This window comes from Miniopterus schreibersii, assembly GCF_964146895.1.
Source record: "Miniopterus schreibersii genome assembly, chromosome: 16".
NCBI classification, from domain to species: Eukaryota; Metazoa; Chordata; class Mammalia; order Chiroptera; family Miniopteridae; genus Miniopterus; species Miniopterus schreibersii.
In genome coordinates, this window is record NC_138116.1 from 21,534,505 (window position 1) to 21,556,196 (window position 21,692).

Genomic DNA, 21,692 nt, shown 5'->3' on the forward strand with positions numbered 1-21,692 from the left:
TCAGGAACTCTAACCATATATAATTTGTAAATATATTACAACAATCCTGTGCTGTGCCACAGGGACCTTTACTATATGTATATTAAGGTGTACTCTTGTAGGTGCACTAATAATTTAGCTCACACGTCTTGTATGTCCAAAGAAAATAGAGGGTGGGGGAAAAGGTTTACAGTTGTTTGTATGAAAAATAATACAATAATTAATAAAGAATAATACAAGACTAAACTGTTTCGCATACTCAAAACTATAAACCTACTTTTGCCCCACCTGGCATACTGATTTTTTTTTCCATTTCTGACAAATGCCTTGCCAAAATCAAAGCATTCCCCTCATCTGGTTAACAGGGGAATCATATCAGTATAGGGAACCAACGACGGTTCCTAATCATCTCTTCTTTTTAAATCAGTTCTAAAATCTTGGCAAGACTAGCATCATGCCAGCCTGCACTTTGGGAGAGGTGATGGCTGGGGTGGAGAGGACACATGAAGAAGGAAGAGGAAATGAGAACACAGGGAAAATGCAGCAACAGTAAGTCCTCGGGCTTCACTGCAGACAACACGGTTTTTCCTTCGCCTTTTAGCTTAAAATGGGATGGTGTGGCAAACCTGATGATGCAGCACAACTACTTTACAGGTTTACTTTGATTCGTGAGTTTACCAAACAAATGCAGTAAAATGATTTGCTTCAAACGTAGGCAGAAACGAGAAATTGAAAAAGAAAACCATGAAACAGCTCCAATGCCGCAGTGAAGCTGTGACAGGTCCACGCCTACCACTCGGAAAGCCCAAGATGGCCGGGCCAGGAGCCTAAGGAGGCTGCCCAAACCTAGATCCCCTCGCCCGGAGCCCACCCTGGGGAAGTCTGGGGACGTGCCACGCCCCCTCACGTAACCGATTACGTAATCCCGCTCGCCAGCAAACGTGCCGCAGCGCGCCAGACCCGCCCCCAGTCCCGGGCTCCCGAGAAGCCGGACTGTCAGTGCCGCACGTGAAGCATGCTGGGACTAGCTTTCTGGACTCCCGGCAGCCCCTGCGACGGGCGTACGTAAGGAACTGGCTGGCCGCGGCCGTTCTCCGTAAGATGGCGGACCGGCGGCGGCAGCGCGCTTCGCAGGACACGGAGGACGAAGAATCTGGTGCTTCTGGCTCAGACAGCGGCGGTTCCCCGGCGCGGGGCGGCGGGGGCTGCAGCGGTAGCACGGGAGGCGGCGGTAGCGGTTCTCTGCCTTCCCAGCGCGGAGGCCGAGCCGGGGCCCTTCATCTGCGGCGGGTGGAGAGCGGGGGGGCCAAGAGCGCTGAAGAGTCTGAATGTGTGAGTGCGCGCGGGCGGGGTGGGGCGGAGTGGGCTGGGGCGGGTGGCCTGCGGGCCCCAGGGCGGTAGGTTTAGGTGATGATGGGAGGCTGGGAGTTGGTGGTAGATGCTGAGGCTTATTGTGTTGAAGTATCGAACTGCTGTCTCTGCGGTTTGCATCCGGAGCCCCAAGGGAAGAGGAGGGGTTGGGGGTCTCTGGGAGGAGTGCGGAGTCTGTGCGAATTGACCGAAACTGGGGCTGGAGGTGAAGAGACCTGACCTCCCTCAGATTCTACTTGTTAAAGATGTGCCATTCCTTATCTCCCTTTTTAACCGTTTTGTATTGAGTCTTTAGCTCTCCACCCACTGGAAATCACAGAACTAACAACCTATGTCTTCTCTTTCCCTTCAGGAGAGTGAAGATGGCATTGAGGGCGATGGTGAGTAGCATCATGATGAAATTTTTGCCCCAAAACTCCGGTCACCTATTTTCAGCAGCTGACAGCCTCTCATATATTAGGGCTTTGGGGGAGGGTGGTACAGAGTGGCTCTTTATAGCATAGTACTAAAGGAGCATAACGTTTTAGCAGTATGCTTTTAGGCAAGTCACTCTTTGAGCCTGTTTCCCACCTATAAGTGGAGGCTATAATTTTATTTACTTCATAGGTTGTTATCAGATTTAAAGGATCTTTAGCCTGACCCACAGCAAGCAGTAGTCAGGAAGTATAATTACAATAATTTCTGTTACTTTCTTTTTTCTTTATATATTTCTGTTTTCTTTTCAGCTGTTCTCTCGGATTATGAAAGTGCAGAAGACTCAGAAGTGAGTGTGATAGGTTTTTTCCTTTGGTGTAGGTTGGCAAATATATTTTATTACATATGTATCTATACATGTATATATATTTTTAAAACATGTATATGCCTGTGGTTCAAAAGTACCATGACCTACTTGTTACTCTTGTGCATTCTTCATTTATGCTTTTGAAAAACTGTTACAAAAGGTCTTTTAAATTTTTTTTAATTGATTTTATATATGGAGAGAAACATCAGTTTGTTGTTTCATTTGTTTGTTCATTCATTGGCTGATTCCCATTTGTTCCCTGACTGGGGATCAAACCCACAACCTTGGCTTATTGGGGTGATGTTCTAACCAACTGAACTACCTAGCCAGGTACCAAAAGGTCTTGTTCATTTAGAGCAGGGATGGGGAACCTTTTTTCTGCTGAGGGCCATTTGAATATAACATCGTTCTCAGGCCATACAAAATTATCAGCTTAAAAATTAGCTATGAAAAAAGCTCATAGATTTACTGAATTTCGAGTCCCTCCTGCAGTTGCCTTGGCAGAGCCACACCAAATGATTTCCTGAGCTGGACATTCCCCACCCTTGATTTAGAGTGAGGAAAACTTGGTTCAGGCCTCTTCAGGCCACATGTGTTATATTGTTAGTAGTTAGCTTCCAACTATCTGAAGAAAATAAAGTTCTAAATCAGCGAATGAGAACATTCTGAAGCCCTTCACAGAGCATATGGCAGTTCATTTTATGCTGCCTGGGTAGTGAAGCCAGCTAGTTGGGTGTTTTTTTCCGGTGTATCTGAAGACCTTAAAAGGGTAGGATTCTGAGTGCTTTGTGTCAAAAACATCCCTGCTTATAGATGGGGCTTTTTCTCTCTTATCTTTAGGAGTTTTCCTAAGCCAAGCTTTCTCGAGCTTACTTGTTTTGATTGGATAAACTACTAGTGATGGCATCAGAATGGCTTTCCTGTAGTTGGTGAATGGAGTCCTGAGTTCTCAATTTGGGTTATGGGGTTATATATAGGAGGAATTGGATTGTGGATCAAAGGTTCATTCTATAAATCTTATAGGCTCGTCACTATTTATTAGACTTTCCATTAAGCCCTGAAGATGCAATAGTGAACACTAACAAAATTCCTAAATTTAGGAGTCTTATAAGTAAGGAAGTCAAACATTCAGGTAGTCACAGGAATTGAATAGGAATATCCTGCTGGAGGATAGGGTTAAGTAAGGTGTTAATCGCTGGGTACCAAATGCGTGCTTCCTCTGTCCTTTGTATTTCCCAGCTAATGGGTATTTTCAGATTCATGGAAACAGCGTGAGCCAAAGATTTTATCTTGAGCAAAATTGATGATCACTTAATTTTCTTTCCCTTACAAGTCAATTGCTGTTTTTGTCTAGAAGTCCAGTAATTCTGTTAGAATTTTCTTGGTATTGGTCATTCTGGGTCAGTGTTCACAGTTACGAGATGTGCTACTCTACAATATGTCATGGATCTCCTAAGTATTCTTTGTCTCTCTCCAATATTTAGCCTTTCTAATCGTTTTTATCTTCTTATTTTTTATTTTTTTAAAATTGATTTTAAAAAGAGAGAGGAAGGGAAAGAGAGAAACATCGATTTTTTTTGTTGTTGTTCCACTTATTCATGCATTCTTTAGTTGATTCTTGTAGGTACCCTGATGGGATCAAACCCACAACCTTGGCATAGTGATATGATGTTAAAACCGGCTGACCTACCCGGCCAGGGCTTTTTTTTTTTTTTTTTTTTAATCCTCACCCTAGGATAGTCTTTCCATTGACTTTTAGAGAGAATGGAAGGGGTGGGGGGACATTGATTGGTTGCCTCCCGCACTCGACCCGACTGGGGGCTGGGGATTGAACTTGCAATCCAGGTACATGCCCTTGATCCAGAATCAAACACAAGACCCTTTGGTGCATGGGCCAATGCTCTTAACTGCTGAGCTCGTCAGGGCTCTTTATGATTTTTAAAATATTTTCTTTTCACCTATTATTTCTCTTATGGCATTATTGTGTTTATTCACTTTTGTATTCCTTCTCATTTAGACTGTATTTGAAATTATTTTCTTCAGTTTCTAATGCCTTCCTGAGTCGTTTCATTTCACTTTTTATTTTTTCTAATTCTGATCTTTCATGCCTTATATAATTTTCTTAATGTCTTTTAGCTCATTTTGAAGTAGAAGTTACAATTTTGATAAATGTGCATGTCTTTCTGGCATACTTTTATTGTCTGTAGGAATGCTATTCTTTTTTTCTCATAATAATTATATATGGGATTTAACCTTTATATTTTTATGTTGATTTTTATGTAAAATTAGTATTTTTGATCTCTTAGAAGTGCCTCAGGGTAGCTTTTTCTAACTTCACGGAGCTCCCTTTTCTGTTGTTCTCTGTAGTGTTAAGAAATATATAGTGGCTTGCTTTTTGAGATTTTCTGCTTTTATTCCTCTTACTAACTTGTTTTGGACCTTCTCTTTCCTTCATTTTTTTTAATCCCTCTTCTGCTCAATATGATTCTCTTCTCAACAGTTTCTCTTCAGTGTGGGACCCTATCCTAGAAAGGAGCCCTGGTAGCTAGGTCAATTTCAAGATTTCAGAGGGTTAGACTGTTCTAGCACCATTCAGACCTCCTTTATCACAGGATCCTTATGCTTATATGCTACCAGAGACAATAAAATCCCTCCTAATTTCAACTGTTCTGTTTTGCTTTCCATTGGATACCTGTTGATTATTTCAGAATTTTCCTATTCTCAGATCCATTTACTTCTCTCTGCTTTCTCTGGCACTGACACCTATCTGTGGCTGTTGGTGCTTTTTTATGTGCATATATTTTGGGGTCTTGGGGATATCTTGTAACCTAGTTTTTTTGTAAATGTTGTTAGAAGGGTTTTGAGTTTGCTGTCTAGAAGCTCTCATTTCATATGGAGATTTCAAGAGAGCAAAAACTATGCTACTGCCATTTTCCCAGAATCCTAAAGAAACTTGACTGTGAAGGGGAGGCTAGAGAGATGTAGCTAGAAAGAAGCCTATGAGGTTAAAAGAGGGTTTGGTTTTTATTTTTAAATATATCTTTATTGATTTCAGAGAGAGGAAGGGAGAAGGAGAGGGAGAGGTGAAACATCAATGATGAGAGAGTCATCATTGATTGGCTGCCTCCTGCACACCCACTACTGAGGATCCAGCCCACAACCTGGGCATGGGCCCTGACTGGGAATCGAACTGCGATCTGCTGAATTTTAGGGTTGATGCTCAACCACTGAGCCTGGCCGGGCTGGTGGTTATTTTTTAAAGTTGGAGAATCAAGTATGGTTAAAGATTGAAAGAATTAGTAAAAGGGGAAGAAAGGGGAGCGAGTAGGTAATAAGTGTACTGGTGTTCTTGACTGAATATGTGAGAAGAAATAGGAACGTGACAAGGAAAATGTCTTTAATTGTAATTATGGAGAGGTGGGAAGGAAAGGTATGTGGGGAGGAAGCTGGTGGTCCCTTCTTTGTTTTGTTTTCTCTGAGAAATAGAAGGAAAGACATGAAGAAAGAGGTTGGTGGAAAGTCGAGGTAAGAGTTGTGAGACTAAGAGGTTTTGGGTAGCTGAGGTTGGAGGTGACATTGATGCATGAAGTTTTTTTAAATTCCTTTCAGTGATGGTCTGTAGTCTGATTATAGGCCTAGAGAAAGGAGATGTTTGAGTTGGCCCAGTCCCGAGCACATGGAAATGGCAAGGGAATTGAGAGTTATTAGTAGTGATTGAAGTGAATGGGCCATGGAATCTAGAGAGATGAAAGTGAATGTGGGAAAGGACCAGTTGATAGGGAGAAAATGGGAAGGTCAGGGGAGTGGATATCTCAAGTTGTAGGTGCGAGGGTAAGGGAAAAACTGGGTAAAAACAGGAATAATAGAGTTTTGTAAAACCACTTTATTGACATGCCGTGCAATTTATCCATTTAAAAGGTACAATTCTAGCCCTAACCGATTTGGCTCAGTGGTTAGAGCGTTGGACTGAAGGGTCCCTGGTTTGAATCCAGCCAAAGGCATGTATACCTTGGTTACAGGCTTGATTGCCCCGGCCCTGATTGGGGTTAGTGTGGGAGGCAACCAATGGATGTTTCTTTCTCTCCCTTCCACTCTCTCTAAAAAGAAATGGAAAAAAGTATCCTCAGGTGAGGATTAAAAAAAAAAGTACAATTAATATGGTTTTCCGTGTATTCACAGATATATGTGGACATTACTACAGTTTCAGAACATTTTCATCACCTCAGAAAGAAACCCTGTATTTAATTATCACCCCTGCCCCTAGTTCCTAAGCAGGGGTAATAAGCAACCACAAGTCTACTTTCTGTGTCTAGAGATTTCCCTATTCTGGCCTTTCGTATGAATGGAATCATATCAGATGTGGACTGTTATGACTGGCTTATTTCACTTAGCATGTTTTCAAATTATAGCATGTATTAGTACTTCATTCCTTTTTCTGGTTGAATAATATTTCCATTGTATGGATATGCCACATTTTGTTTACCCATTCATCCATTGATAGACATTTGGGTTGTTTCTAATTTTTTGTTATGAATAATGCTGCTATAAACATTAGTGTACAAATTTTTTGTATATATATGGTTTAATTTCTCTTGGGTATGTACCTAGGAATGGAATTGCTGAGTCATATGGTAACTCTGTTTAATTGTTTGAGAAACTGCCAAACTGTTTTCCAAAGCAGCTGCACCAGTTTACATTCCCAAAAACAATGTATGGGAATTCCAATTTCTCCACATGCTAGACAGCACTTGTTACTGTCTTGATTTTTTTATTCCAAGTCGTAAGTGTGAAATGGTATCTCATTTCAGTTTGCTTTATCCTTATGACTAATTTTGTTGAGCATTTTTTCTTGTGCTTATCAGCCAATTTGCGTACTTTCTTGGAGAAATGGCTCTTCAGATACTTTGTCCTTTTTTTTTAATCCTCACCTGAGGATATGTTTTTCATTGATTTTAGAGAGAGGGAGAGGGAAATATTGATGTGAAAGAAACATCAATCAGTTGCCTCCTGTACGTGCAGTGCCTGGGAATTGAATCTGCAACCTTTTGGTGTATGGGACGACGCTTGAACAAACTGAACCACCCTGCTAGGGCACTTTGTCCATTTTAAATGGAATCTTTTTACTGTTGAGTTACAAATTCTTTATATAGTCTAGATACAAATTCCTTATCAGATATATGATTTGCAAACATCTTCCCATCCTCTTGGTTGTCTTTTTCATTTTTTTGATGGCTTAAAGTTTTATTTATTTTTGTTGTTAATCCTCACCGGAGAATATTTTTTCCATTGATTTTTTAGAGCGAGTGGAAAGGGGGAGGAAAGGAAGGGTGAAGAGGAAGAGAGAGGAGAGAGAGAAACATTGATGTGAGAGCATCGATTGGTTGCCTCCCACATGCTCCCCGACTGGGTTGGGGATTGAATTTGCAACCCAGGTATGTGCCCTTGACCTGAATACTCTTGACTCTTCAGTGTGCTGCCAACACTCTAACCACTGAGCACACAGGCTAGGGCTGTAAGGTTTTAATTTTGATGAAGTAAAGTATGTTTTTTTCTTTTGTTATTTATGCTTTTGGTGTCATATCTAAGAAGCCTTTGCCGAATCCATAACAAAACCAAGGTCATGAAGATTAACCCCTATGTTTGTTTAATTTTTATTTATTGATTTTAGAGAGAGAGAGGAAAGGAGGGGAGAGAGAAAGAAACATCAATTTGTTGTTCCACTTATTTATACATTCATTGGTTGATTCTTGTATGTGCCCTGACTGGTAATCTAACCTGCAACCTTGGTATATCAGGTTGATGCTCTAACCAACTGAGCTATCCAGCCAGGGCTTAACCCCTATATTTTCTTCTAAGGGTTTTATAGTTTTAGCTCTTACATTTAGGTCTTTAATCCATTTTGAGTTAACTTTTGTGTATGGGTTGAGGTAAGGGTCTAACTCCATTCTTTTAAGTGTGGCAGTTTTGATAAAAACCTAAGGTATTTAAATTTAGGATTTAAAAAGGTGGAGCAGGTTTTACTTTAAAACCTGCATAGCAGTTCCAGGTGTCGACATAAGAAACATTGAAACCTATAGAGAATTTTTGGGAGTATTTGAGCCAAACTGGTGGCATTATGCCTGGGAGCAAGATCTCAAATGTTCTGGAGAATAAGTTTTGTAGCTTCTCTTATGCGTTCGAAATGAAGGAGGGACTGTAAGGAAGATTACAAGGAGGTGGGAAAAAGCAAGGCAGGGGTTGGATTACAGGATAGTTAACAAGATTTTGTGCTTTCTTGAGGGTGTTTGCTTATTCAAAGGTGTGCTAACCTAGATGTACAGAAACAATGGACAGGGCTTTTACTTAAGGAAAAGATAAGCCTTTTACCAAAGAAGTTATAGGGCTGAGGCATGACTACCCACCATGACCTGCTCAGTTAGAAATTTATAATCAGATCACCCTGTGAGGGTACTTTCCATAGAACCCCTTTTTTCGTCCACACAGGTAAAACTGGTCTGGAGTGTGGCCATGGAAATGGATACCTGAAGTGGAGGTGAAGACTGTGAACTCATTGCTAAAGTCTTAAAGTGAATGACAGGGTGGGCCCAGGCAGAGGCATAGCCAGGTGATAGGAGCCCCCAGAGGAGCAGGAGTTTAAAACGAGGTTGGAAGAGTTGGATCTGGAAGAGACATTGAAAACAAGGAAGACACCAACTCCACCTCTTAATCTGAGATATGTGGAGAGTGGAAGAATGAGCTAAAACCTCTACAGTGAGAATTCTGCTAGGGAAGCAGTTGATTCAGGGGAGAGTTAGGCTTTAGAGCTGGGAAGAGTGTTCACTGAAGTAGTGGAAACAAAAGTAGGGGAGTTTGTCTCTGGAAAAGGGTTTTGATGTCATCCCTCAGCCAAAACATTGTGATCCTAAGTGTAGCCTTTGGCTTCAGTTAGACTAGACTGACTAATTTGGAGTCTCCTCAGCACTATGCCATTTGTATCTTTCTACCCTGCCCTGGAAACAAAATTAGTTTCTCATTTGGAATAAAAGAGTTGCCTCATTTGACAAATTCCACCACAGACTAGAGGAGGTGGAGCATAAAACAAAGTTTACTGATCGTGCTGAAACTATTTTAAAATATTTGAATTCAGTGTGTGTGTAAGGTCACATATACACACCAAGCAAGATTCTTGCAATTTTTGCTTTAGAACCTGCAGGAAACATAGGAGCAAAGAAAGAACTGACTACCACCCACCTATCCCCATCTCAAGAAGAGGAAGAACTTCTTATGATTGAGGGAAAATGGGAAGAATCAAGGGTATTTAGTTGTTAAAAAGCTCTGGGTAAATGCTTGAGTTTCATAGTGTGGGTGGGGTCAAGCAGTCTTCCTCAATTCTTTGGGTTTCATACCAGTATCACCTTTCTGAGAATATAACCCAAAAACGCTTAGAGGCCAAAATATCTAGATGCTGAACAGGGAAGAATGGGGAAGAGGAATTAATTGGCTTGTTTGGACCAATCAGGCTGACTTTAGCTCTATTTGAAGAAAGGGCAGGAACTTAGAGCTTCTTGCTTCATCAGAAATCTCATAGTGAGTCTCTGATCCGATTCCTAAGGCCAGCCTGGGTCTAGTTACAAAAGGGTCTGGTTCAGATCAGGTGTCAGACCCAGTTGGAGAATAAGAACAGTTCTGCACATATTTACCAGGTGGCAGAGGTGTATTAGTACCCTGACATGTTATCCTAGCATTGGGGACTAGACCACCTTCCCTCGAACCCATTTCTTTGTGGCCTCACAGGTCTCTAAACCTACCTCCCCAGCCTATATAGCTCTGCCTCCTTAGGCCCAAATCCTGGGAGGACAAGAAAAGAGAGTAACTCTTCTAAATCCCATTCCCTTAGCACGAGCCTTAGCTGCCCTTTTTCCCTGTCTAGAATTAGCCACACCCCTATTACCTAACCCTTCCTAGTGGCCCCTTTTTAGAGGGTAGCCTAAGGACCCTCCTTTGTGTGGACAGACCCACCACTCTGTCACAAGCAGGATTATCTAATCTTGATGTGGTAAGAGGGAGAGAGAGAGAAACATTGATGTGAGAGTGAAACCTCAATTGGCTGCCTCCTGCACACCCCATACTGCGGTTTGAGCCTGCAACCCGGGCATGTGCCCTGACCAGGAATGGAACTGGCAACCATTTGGTGTACAGGACGACCCTTAACCAATTCAGCCACACCGGCAAGGGCAAAGCCACTATTTTTCAACTTGAGGATAATATGCCTTGGGAAATCATGGAGTTATGAGGAGTTTGCAGATCTACTAGCTCAGCTAAATTTAAAGTATTATTGAATGTATAGTAGTTGTTTGTCATTATATGTTTTATTAGTGGATACTGTACTGAGCTGCTGTCTCAAGGTCTGTGAAAAATTTAGATCCTAAAAGGGGGTTCACATAATCTAAAATATTGGGAATCTTTGTTCTAAGCCATTTTGAGATGAGAAAATTCACAACTTGAGTTACAGTATAGTTATTAGGCACTGCATGTTTAAGAGACAATTCATGGAGAGGGAAAGAAATCAACACAGATTAAGCTGCTTCTGTATGCTAGGCACTTTACTGCCTCCCATTCATATTCCCTGGACTCCTTCCCCAGAGGCTGCCACTGTTAACAGTTGGTTGCATATCTTCCCAGAAAGCTTATGTGGATTTACATAAGCATATGTATATGTGGATGTATTTTGTGTGATTTTATTTTTACGGTGCTCTTATCCTCTAGAAATTTTAGAAGAATATTGATTGCTTTTAATTGTAAAGTTTGTTAGAAAATGTTTTCCTAATGAATGGAAATTTTAAAAATGCACCTTTCAGCCATGGCTGAGTGCCTCAGTTGGTTGAGTGTTGTCCTGTACACCAAAAAAAGGTTTCAGGTTCAATTCCTGGTTAGGGCATATACCTAGGTTGTGGATTTGATCCCTAAGTTGGTTGGAGCGTGTACAGGAGACAACCATTTGATGTTTCTCTCACATGGATGTTTCTCTTTCTCTCTCCCTCACTCCCTCCTTCCCTCCTTTCCTCCCTTTCCCTCTCCCTCCTTCCTCTCTCTCTGGAATCAATGAAAAACATATTCTCCGATGAGAATTTAAAATAATATAAGTAAGTAAAATAAAATAAAATGCACCTTTCAGATCTTGTCTCCACAGCTGACAGGGAAACTTTTTTCAGGGTGAAGAAGGAGAGTACAGTGAAGAGGAAAATTCCAAAGTGGAGTTGAAATCTGAAGCTAATGATGCTGCTAATTCAGCAAAAGAAGAGAAGGGAGAAGAAAAGCCTGACTCCAAAGGCACTGTGACAGGAGAGAGGCAAAGTGGGGATGGACAGGTCAGTACCCACCAAAGACCTCCCTTTTGGGACTGGAAGAGGGGCTTTCAACTTTGGAGGGAGTAAGGAGCCCTTTATCTGTCCTCCAGGAGAGCACAGAGCCTGTGGAGAACAAACTACCCAAGCATTTGGATGATGATGAAGATCGGAAGAACCCAGCATACATACCCCGGAAAGGGCTCTTCTTTGAGCATGATCTTCGAGGACAAACTCAGGAGGAGGAAGTCAGGTAACAGCCACTTGCTGCTATTTAGTGTTTATTGTATGTTAGGTACTTTGCTGAATGCTTTACCTGTATTATTTCACTTACCACTCATAACATTTTTAAAGTAAGTATTACCTCTTGTACACAAGAGGAAAGTAAAGCTTAGAATATTTGGCAACTCCTGGTGCAGCAGCTAGGATCCACACCTACCCTTCCACTGCCTTCCTTAATCTGAGGCTCAAGGCCTCTGGGATATGAAGTACTTGCAGAGGCTGCCGTATAGTAGAGAGATGTTTCCAAGGTATTAAGTAGTTTGAAGTGAAATCTTTCCTTATGTCTATTCCTGTTGAGCCCAGCAAGCCCTGAGGTGCTATGATTCACTCTTGCTTTTGGGAGGTCTGGAAAGATGGAAAGACTACATGAAGTTTCTTCTGTTTCCCTGCCCAACGCTGTTTGTTTCATGAACATCTTTACTTGACAGATTCTTCCAACCTAAGACACTTTTTCCTGGTTTTATCCAGACCCAAGGGGCGTCAGCGAAAGCTGTGGAAGGATGAGGGTCGTTGGGAGCATGACAAGTTCCGGGAAGATGAACAGGCTCCAAAGTCCCGACAGGAGCTTATTGCTCTTTATGGATATGACATCCGTTCAGCTCACAATCCTGATGACATCAAACCCCGAAGAATGAGGAAACCTAGGTGAGCAAATTTTGGAGCCTAAACTATTGGTATTGTAGAAAGAACTCTGCTTTTTTATTTTTGTTTTTTTATTATCATTTTTTAAAATATATCTTTATTGATTTCAGAGAGAGGATAGGAGAGGTAGAGAGAGATAGAAACATCAATGATGAGAGAGTCATTGGTCGACTGCCTCCTGCACGCCCCCGACTGGGGATCAAGCCGGCATCCTGGGCATGTGCCCTGACCAGGAACTGAACCCCGATCACCTGGATCCTAGGTTGACGCTCAACCACTGAGCCATACCTGGCCGGGCTCTGCTTTTTTAAATACCATTCCAGAAAGTAATTGAATGAATGAGGAATATGGGACGTCTTCCTGACCTTCAGTTTAGACTTTTTCTGTTCCATTTTTTTCAGGTTTGGGAGTCCTCCACAAAGAGATCCAAGCTGGATTGGTGAGCGGCCAAACAAGCCCCATCGCCACCAGGGTCCTGGGGGTACCCTACCACCAAGGACATTTATCAACAGGAAAGCTGCAGGTACTGGCCGCATGTCTGCTCCCAGGAACTACTCTCGATCTGGGAGCTTCAAGGAAGGTCGTGCTGGATTTAGGCCTATGGAGGCTGGTGGACAGCATGGTGGCCGGTCTGGTGAGACTGTTAAACATGAGAGTAGTTACAGGTCACGGCGCCTGGAGCAGACTCCTGTTCGGGATCCATCTCCAGAAGCAGATGCTCAAGTGCTTGGCAGTCCTGAGAAGGAAGAGGCACCCTCAGAGATACCAGCTCCTGCTCCTGACACTGCACCACCGCCCCCTGACAGGCCTATTGAAAAGAAATCCTATTCCCGTGCAAGAAGAACCAGAATCAAAGCTGGAGATGCAGTCAAGGTTGCAGAGGAGATGCCCCCTCCACCTGAGGGGCTGACCCCTGCACCTCAAGTTCCAGAAACTACTCCTCCTCCACCTCCTAAGACTGGGAACTGGGAGGCTCCAGTGGATTCTACTACAGGTGGACTTGAGCAAGACGTGGCACAACTAAATATAACAGAACAGAATTGGAATCCAGGACAACCTTCATTCCTGCAACCACGTGAACTTCGGGGTAGGTGCCTTAGGGTTAATAACTAGATTTTCTCTCTTTGCATCATTGGGTTTAGGGGCATTGGATTTAATCTCTCTCAGAGGTGTGGTGTCTAACAAATAATCTATGTTTTCATTAACTGCAAAAAACGTGGATTCCTAGGTATATTCATCCAAGGACCTCATAGCAGTTTTATCTATTGTCTGAGACTACCCTACTACTTTGCCTACTATTAACTGATCAGTCACCAATAATGAGCTCCTGGCCGTGGCAGTGTGGCTCAGTTGGAGTGTTGTCCTGTACACTGAAAGGTTGTGGATTCAGTCCCCAGTGGGGGTGCATATGGGAGGCAACCAGTTGATGTTTCTCTCACATTGATGTTTCTCTTTCTTCCTCCCTCCCTCCCTCCCTCCCTTCCTTCTCTTTCTGCCCCTCCCCCCCCCCCCCCAACATTCTGGGTGAGGATTGGGAAGCAAAACAGAAAAGCTCCTGGATACAAATTCCTTTACCACACTGTGGAAAACTGGAAGAAGAAAGCAGTGCTTTTATTATTTGAGCTAATGATTAAAGTTTGAAGGCAGAAACTTACTCATTTGAATTTGGATGAGAATCTCCTAATCTCTTTGAAAGGAAAGCTTCTATAATTTCCTTAATCTTCTAGAGCCAGGCTACCCAAAAGTACTTTCTGTAATGATGGTGTTTTTGAATACTTGTAATTTGGTCAGGTGTCTTGAGTAACTGAACTTTTAATTTTAAATAGTTGAAATTTAAATAGCCTCGTGTGGCTAGTGAATATCACATTGGACAGCACAGTTCTAGATACTAGGACCTATCTACCACCCATTTTGCCCATCCTTTATCTTCCTCCAACTAGATAGGACAAAGAATCTTTTCCATGATTTCTGAAATCTAATTTTAACTTAATGGTTGGAGATCCTCATGTAAACTGGGAGTTTCGGCATCCTTCTCTGGTGTGCGTGGTTTTTGAACAGCAAAAATCAGTGTGGTCTCAACTGAACTTGGAATTGATCTTTGGATCAAGTATACCCTTCTACTGATATCTTATTATCACTGGAAGACAGTCTCGAGAATGTAATCCTGTTGTTTTTTTCTGAGCCATTTTCACCCAGAGGGGAATCTCTTCCCAAATTTCTAGGCGAGACCTTGGTGGCCAGAGTAGGTTTACAGAACATCCCTCACTGTCCAGTTGTTGCTTAGAAACTTTGGGACTGAGATTTTTTTACTGTGTTTGATAATGTGCTAATTGTAACCTCCCAGAGATTCTGTGCAGGGAAATATTTGGTGGGGAAAATTTGAACTTTTATTTTCTCACTGAAGTAAATGTTTTTCATTTTCTAAGGCTTTATTGCTGAATTAAGGTGGCAGGCAATGGGAGCAAATTTCCAAATGCTGGCGTTGACAGGAAGCAGAGATAGTTTAAAAGGGATCTTGTTAGTTTATAAGCAAAAAGCCATTTACCAGTTGGATTCTTCATTTTCTTGATGGTATCTTTGAGTCTCACATCTGTCTTCTCTGCAGCAGTGACTTTTTTGGTATATTACAGGTATGCACAACCACATACACATGGGAGCAGGACCTCCACCTCAGTTTAACCGGATGGAAGAAATGGTACAGAACGGGAAAGGAGTAAATGGAGGGAGGGGGCTGCATGTAATAGCTTTTGAAATAACTTTTCTCATCAATTACCTATGTCTCTTTTAATTTGAGTCTCCAAAAACGTAGAGGGTTTAGGTTAAAATCTTGATGTTTTTCATTCCTTTTTAAACACTTGCCATGTACAAAGTCCCACCTAAAGGACGGTGGGACTTGAATGAGAGTCATTCTTCTGGAAGTCTTCTTGCTCAGCCCTGTTTTTTTATTTCAGGGTGTCCAGGGTGGGCGAGCCAAACGCTATTCATCTCAGCGGCAGAGACCTGTTCCAGAGCCCCCTGCCCCTCCTGTGCATATCAGTATCATGGAGGGACATTACTATGATCCACGTGAGCTTTTTTCTTATTGTTGGGGTATCTTTTTTGGCACAGTGAAGCGAACTAATAGACCAGGCTCCTGCCTTCTGAATTTTTTTTGACTGCTTACAGTGGTTATTCGTTATGATTGGTTGCTGTTTTCTTCACATAGAAAATTGAGAATATCCCTTAAAGGGTTTGGGGGATGGGGAAACTTGTCCATGTAATACAAATAATGAAAGTTTATGAGAGTCCCAATGTGATATCTTACAGTGCAGTTCCAGGGACCAATCTATACCCATGGTGACAGCCCTGCCCCACTGCCTCCTCAGGGCATGATTGTGCAGCCAGAAATGCACCTTCCCCACCCAGGTAAGTATTGTACCTCTCCTTGTATGCTTCCAGTACATGAGGATGTATGTTGGGGACTTTACAAACCCTCTTCTCCTGAGCTCTGTGCTGCTTGCCTATGAGGCTGGCCACTCTGCTGCTTGGGCAACAAATCTCGTGGGTCCATCCGGAGGACTTCCGCCCTGAGCCTGTTTATGCTGGAACTGATGTTATTTTCTATTTCAGTTTTTTTTTCTCTCCTTGTTCAGGTTTACATCCCCATCAGACACCAGCGCCTCTGCCCAATCCGGGCCTCTATCCCCCACCAGTGTCCATGTCTCCAGGACAGCCACCACCTCAGCAGTTGCTTGCTCCTACTTACTTTTCTGCTCCAGGCGTCATGAACTTTGGTAATCCCAGTTACCCTTATGCTCCAGGGGCACTGCCTCCCCCACCACCTCCTCATCTATATCCTAATACACAGGTGAGATGGCTAATGAACAGATTTTTATAGGTATACATCCTTTAAATCAGACAGGAATGTGGTATGGGGCAATGCTCAAGATATTTGAGAGAACATTTCAATACCACTGATTTGCATGTAGTGCCAGTATGCCTCTTGGTGGTCAGCAGTTGGAAATGCAGCTTATGTAATGCCCATCATCTGTTTATTCTCTTCCATTTCTTTCCTTTTTTTTTTTTTTAAATATATCTTTATTGATTTCAGAGAGAGGACAGGAGATGGCAAGAGAGAGATAGAAACATCAATGATGAGAGAGTCATTGATCGAGCCCACAACCTGGGCATGTGCCCTGACCGGGAATCGAACCCCTATCGCCTGGATCCTAGGTTGACGCTCAACTGCTGAGCCACGCCCGGCCTGACTCTTCCATTTCTTTAATGGTGTTTCATTTAAGCATTTTAGTATGTCTTAGGTGGCCATTTATTCAACTGCATAAAGAAACTGTATTCTTTTTACCAGCCCTACCTCTCCCTGTACTGCTTAACTCCCCCCCCCCCGTAAGTTGAAACCACCTGGTATCTGGAGTGTTACCACTGAGCTCAGCCTCTTTCATTTGTCAACTGGTGATAGGAATTAGAGAAAGCGGGGCAGTACTTTGAAGAAGTAGGAACTGGAGCATAATTAGCACATAATAAGACTGAAATGAATAATAATTTTATTTCTGGGGGATGCAGCTTAGAGATTTAAAACATTATAAATTCCTTAATATTTTTATTTTTGTTCCTGAATAAGGTTTTCTCTTCATCATAATTTGGATTAATTTCTAACTTTCTTTTCTGGCTTTTTGGGGTGTCCAGGCCCCATCACAGGTATATGGAGGAGTGACTTACTATAACCCTGCCCAGCAGCAGGTACAGCCAAAGCCCTCCCCACCCCGGAGGACTCCTCAGCCAGTCACCATCAAGCCCCCACCACCTGAGGTATGACAGCTGCTTCCCATGCTTTAGGGCACATCCTATATCAGTGGGCTTTCCTTGTCTTCAGAAGATTTTCCTTCTGTTCTGGGTGTGTTTCTATGGAAACAGTTGCCTTTTTTTTTTTTTTAATGACCTGATAACACATTTTAACTTCATCATTTCAGGTTGTAAGCAGGGGTTCCAGTTAATGTGAATTTCTGAATATTTTAAATCTAACATGATATAAAAGTAAGTACATGATTTACTATAACTTTTATAAAACATTCTTAAAACTAATGCTCATGTTTACTTGCTCAACAATCACCTAATTAATGGTTTAAGTTGTAAACATGGGTTATCTTGGGAGGAGGCTTAAAGAAGTCCCAAAATTTGCCAGTTTCTTTGTTTTGTGATTGCATTGAGCAAGGTTGAAGTAGAAACCATTGTTAACTTGGCAGAATTTCATTTGGGAAGCTGCAAGGAAAAAATGCATGAGGGCATTTTTTATTAAGGAAAAAGGAAATCTAAATTTGAGGTGTTACCTCAGCCATAAAAAAAATAATAAAATCATCTTACCATTTGATACAGCATGGATAGACCTGGAGGGTATTATGCTGAGTGAAATAAGTTAGAGAACGACAGATACCATATGATTTCACTTTTATGTGGAATCTAGAGAACAAAATAAACGAACAAACAAAGTTGAAACTGACTCATAGATACAGAGAACAGACTGATGGTTGCCAGAGAGGTGGGGGGCTTGGGGAACTGGGTAGAAAAGGTGAAGGGACTAACAAGTACAAATTGGTAGTTACAAAATAGTCATGGGGGTGTAAAGTACAGCATAGGGAATATAGTCACTAATATTGTAACAATTATGTATGGTCCCAGTTGGGTACTGGAAATACCAGGGGGAACATTATGTAGTTTATGATTGTCTAACCACTATGCTGAACACCTGAAACTAACACAAAATAATACTGAATGTAAGCTGTAATTGGAAAATAAATACATATATATTAAAAAATAAATAAATTTGAGGTGTTAGAGTTAGAGCCAATGCTAAAGGTCATGGAAGAGAAAGACCATGGGGGTTTTGTTTTGTTAGTGACATTACTTTAAAACACATTATTTAGAATGTGGCTCTTTGAAAACAACTTGTAAATACCCAGAAGGTCCACTAACACTTTGGTGGTTTTTCCCTTTTCCCCACCCCGTCAGAACAACAGAGATGGGAACCCAGGAAAGAAGAGAAATACAACTGGCTGTCTGCTACCAGCAAGGCTTGAAAGAGAAAGGGTGGCTCCTACCAGCAAGCAGCTGAATGAGGAGGACCCCTGCCTTCCTCTGAGGATGGGCTCTGTTAGAGAAAGGGAGAAGCAAGTGGACTTACTCCTGTTTCTACACACTGCTTGAGTTAGCTGTGCTCAGAGGAGCAGAGATCTAGACAGCCCAGACTTCTGAGTCTACATCTAGAAACCCAGGTTTTTGGCTCTTCTTCACTTTGTCCTGAGAAATTCAAGTGTCTTCTGCTCCCAGGGAAGCTCCTTCCTGTTTGTTTTGTTTTCTAAGATGTTTGTTTTTAAAGCCTGGCTTGCTGTTCTTAAATTAATATTTTATTTTTCTCTCTGTCTCTCTTATTCTCTGCGTTTAAATGAGACAAGTTCATTTTTCTGGTTTGCTAGCTGCTCTGGTTCCCTTTGGTTCTTCCCTACAACCCAGATAATTGAGAATTTACCAGCTGGTCTTTTCCCACCAAATCTCAAAGAGCTGGCCTTTCACTTTTGGGTGGCCTTTCTTATTATATACTTGGATTTTCTTAACTCCTCTAAGCTCGAAGTTTGTGGTAGGAGCCCTTCTTCTTGACTTCAGTTTTTAGGCGTCTGAGTCTCCATCAGTCCCTCTACCCTGGTAGACTTCATGCCTCTACTGAGGGCAGAGTCTCTACAGTGAGGAGAGAAAGTGTTTTTTGTTTTTTTGAGAAAGGGAGGGTGGAGTGAGAGCCTTTTGCACCTTAGGGATATGTATTCACACAGTCCTCAGTGCTCAGTCTTTGAGGTAAGTGGAATTAGAGGACCTGCTTTTCTTATTTCTATCCCTCCTATCACACCCCTTTTCCAGTTGCTGTGGACCAATGCATCTCTAGAGACAAATATTATCCAGCTAGCAGTCTACCCTGTCCTTTATAATGGCTCTTCATGTATTTTCTGCTACAAGTGTTTTAGATGTTACTACCTTATTTTCCTCAAGTTCTCCTATCCTTGCAAGCAGAAGAAGATACTGCACCTGGGCTTAAGGCCTTAGGAAGCCAGTGACTTCTGCGGCAAGGGCTTCTTTCCTCCCTGTCCATGGCGCTAAACCACTGTCCTGCTGCCTCTGCGGAAGAGATTCCCATTATTGCAGCACTTGTGTCTGCCAGGGGTAACTTGGCCACTGTCTCTGTCCTTCTACAGAACCTGAGGGAGAAGGTGGCAGCTGTGTCTCTCCCCAGGTAATGTCACTATTTCTCTTCCTTCTCTTAAGCAGCTGGCCTGACCACTCTTGAGTCACAGGTGTGTGGGGAGGGAGGAGAGGCACTCAAGATGTAACCCTAAAGGAGGAAATAACTAAGAGACTCTTCCAGGGGTAGTTGGTGGTTGTGCCTTTGGTAGGCTATTCCCTTTGCCTTAAACCTAACGATGTCTTCTCAAGCCTGTGGGCAGCATGCCCAGATTCCCAGACCTTAAGACACTGTGACAGTTGTCTCCGTTGGTCCGCTGTGTTTCATTGCAAGAATTTCTCCATGTGTGTTGTTGTTGTTACTGTTTTAAAGCGTACACATTTGTGATTGGTATTGTGACTTGAAGATAATAAAATTTAGACTGTAAACTTGGCTTTTTTGCATGAGTTTTGATTTGGGAGGGAGGGAAATTGACTCCTTGATTCCCCAGAGTCAGTCACAACTCAAGCCTGCTAAGAGTTGTGAAATGGAAGTCCACAGAGATAAGGAGCCCCTGTGAAGCCACAAGTGTGTCTGTACTCCCCATCAGCTATCTTTCCTAACCACATTGTCACATGGACTCGAGGATATCCTGCAGTCCCTTAGTTTCGAAGTGTCAGACAAAATCTAGTGAGATGCTGCTTACCCACCTGAACATCAGTCACATCCCTTATGCCTTCATTTGTGTTTGGCAAATAAGTTTCCCAGGGTAATGTGCCAAATGTCAGTACAACTATACCAGGTCCCAGAAGAGGGCGAGGTGTAGGTAGCTTTCTTCTTGAAAGTAAGTAAAGACCCACGCTGGCCCTTAAATATCAAGGACCGCAGTCTAAGACAGAGGCTCCTGTCAATCTTAGTACAGGCAGGAGGGACAACTGAAAGACCTCCAGCTGTGGCTCATGCCGCTGGTTACTTCTGCCACTTGGCCTCTGATGAGCACAGGGCAGTTCCTATCTTTGAGCTGACTGTTTCTTCCAGATCCTGGGTGGTGTGGAAGTTCACTACAGAAGCTATCCACAGTGTGGGGGAGCAATTGAATTTCATGTGGAGCTGGCAGCATCTGTTCCTGAGTTGCACAAATCCTTGTGCACTGGGGGCATGGACATCATGGCACATCTTAAAGCTTGGGATTCTCCCTTCCACCCTTTTAGTGGTGTTGCTACAGCCAGAGGACCATAACTTGCCTTACCCCCAGCCCCAGTTCCTCTTCATATCATGCCGGTTTGCTTCCCTTCCCCACAAGGTGATGGGCTTTTATGGCCCTGATCTGGGGTCATGTAAAGAATGCCAGCCAGCCTTAGGGGAGTGGGTTACTGACAGGAGGAAGGAGCAGTTTAAGATGCTTCTCCCTTACCCCTGCCTCTTGCTTCCTCAGATCCCATTGCTCTGTTGCCCTGGTAACAGGCTCAGCAAGAAGAAACTCAAACTCAGCAAAGCCCCCAGGTTCTCTGCCCTCCCAGCCTGCCTCTGGGCAGAAGAGTGTAAGGGACAGACAAAATGGGCCTTAGGTAGCCTTGCCCCATCCCCTTCTGGAATTCCATGGGCTTCTTGCCTGCATCTCCTCACAGCTGTTAATTATACCACCCTCTTTTGCTCATTGTCTTCCATGACAGAGTAGAGGTACCCTGCCAGCCCTCCTCCCCCGGGGTCAGCACACACGTCAGCTACCTTGTGGGCCACTCAGAACAGCAAAAAGAATTCCAGTCTCCTAGTATCTGCAGCCCCCTTGGGTTGAGGTGTCCCTCTGTGGCAGTGATTTCAATCCTGGCTATTTTAATTACTTGGGGATCTTTTAAAAAATACGACAAACCTCAGCACCATTTCAGTATTTTTGAAAAGTTCCCCTGGATTCCAGTGTGCAGCTGGGGCAAGTACCACTGCTGTTCAAGGAGGACCATGACTCGATGCTGGCTTTCCTCTCTGATTTAAGGTCTTGAACTGAGTCTCTACCTAATATCCTTGAGTAGTTGGAGGGATCCTGGGGTCTTGTTCCCAAAGCTTCCAGTTTCTAAAAGTCTTTCTGCCCTTTTATTTTCAGCCCCCACACTCTCCA

The 21,692-nt window shown here is 42.9% G+C and overlaps 1 protein-coding gene across 1 annotated transcript; it reads left to right on the top strand.

Annotated features, from left to right (window-relative positions):
• Positions 1-941: 941 nt before the first annotated feature.
• Positions 942-20,032, top strand: CASC3 (CASC3 exon junction complex subunit). Its single transcript, XM_081115595.1, has 14 exons — positions 942-1,311; positions 1,703-1,730; positions 2,076-2,113; positions 11,323-11,478; positions 11,568-11,707; positions 12,205-12,381; positions 12,780-13,465; positions 15,009-15,073; positions 15,330-15,444; positions 15,685-15,783; positions 16,011-16,225; positions 17,062-17,184; positions 17,346-17,409; positions 18,382-20,032. Exons 1-13 carry the CDS (start codon positions 1,081-1,083, stop codon positions 17,367-17,369), a joined length of 2,097 nt encoding a protein of 698 aa, XP_080971721.1. The 5' UTR covers positions 942-1,080; the 3' UTR covers positions 17,370-17,409; positions 18,382-20,032.
• The last annotated feature ends 1,660 nt before the right edge of the window (positions 20,033-21,692 follow it).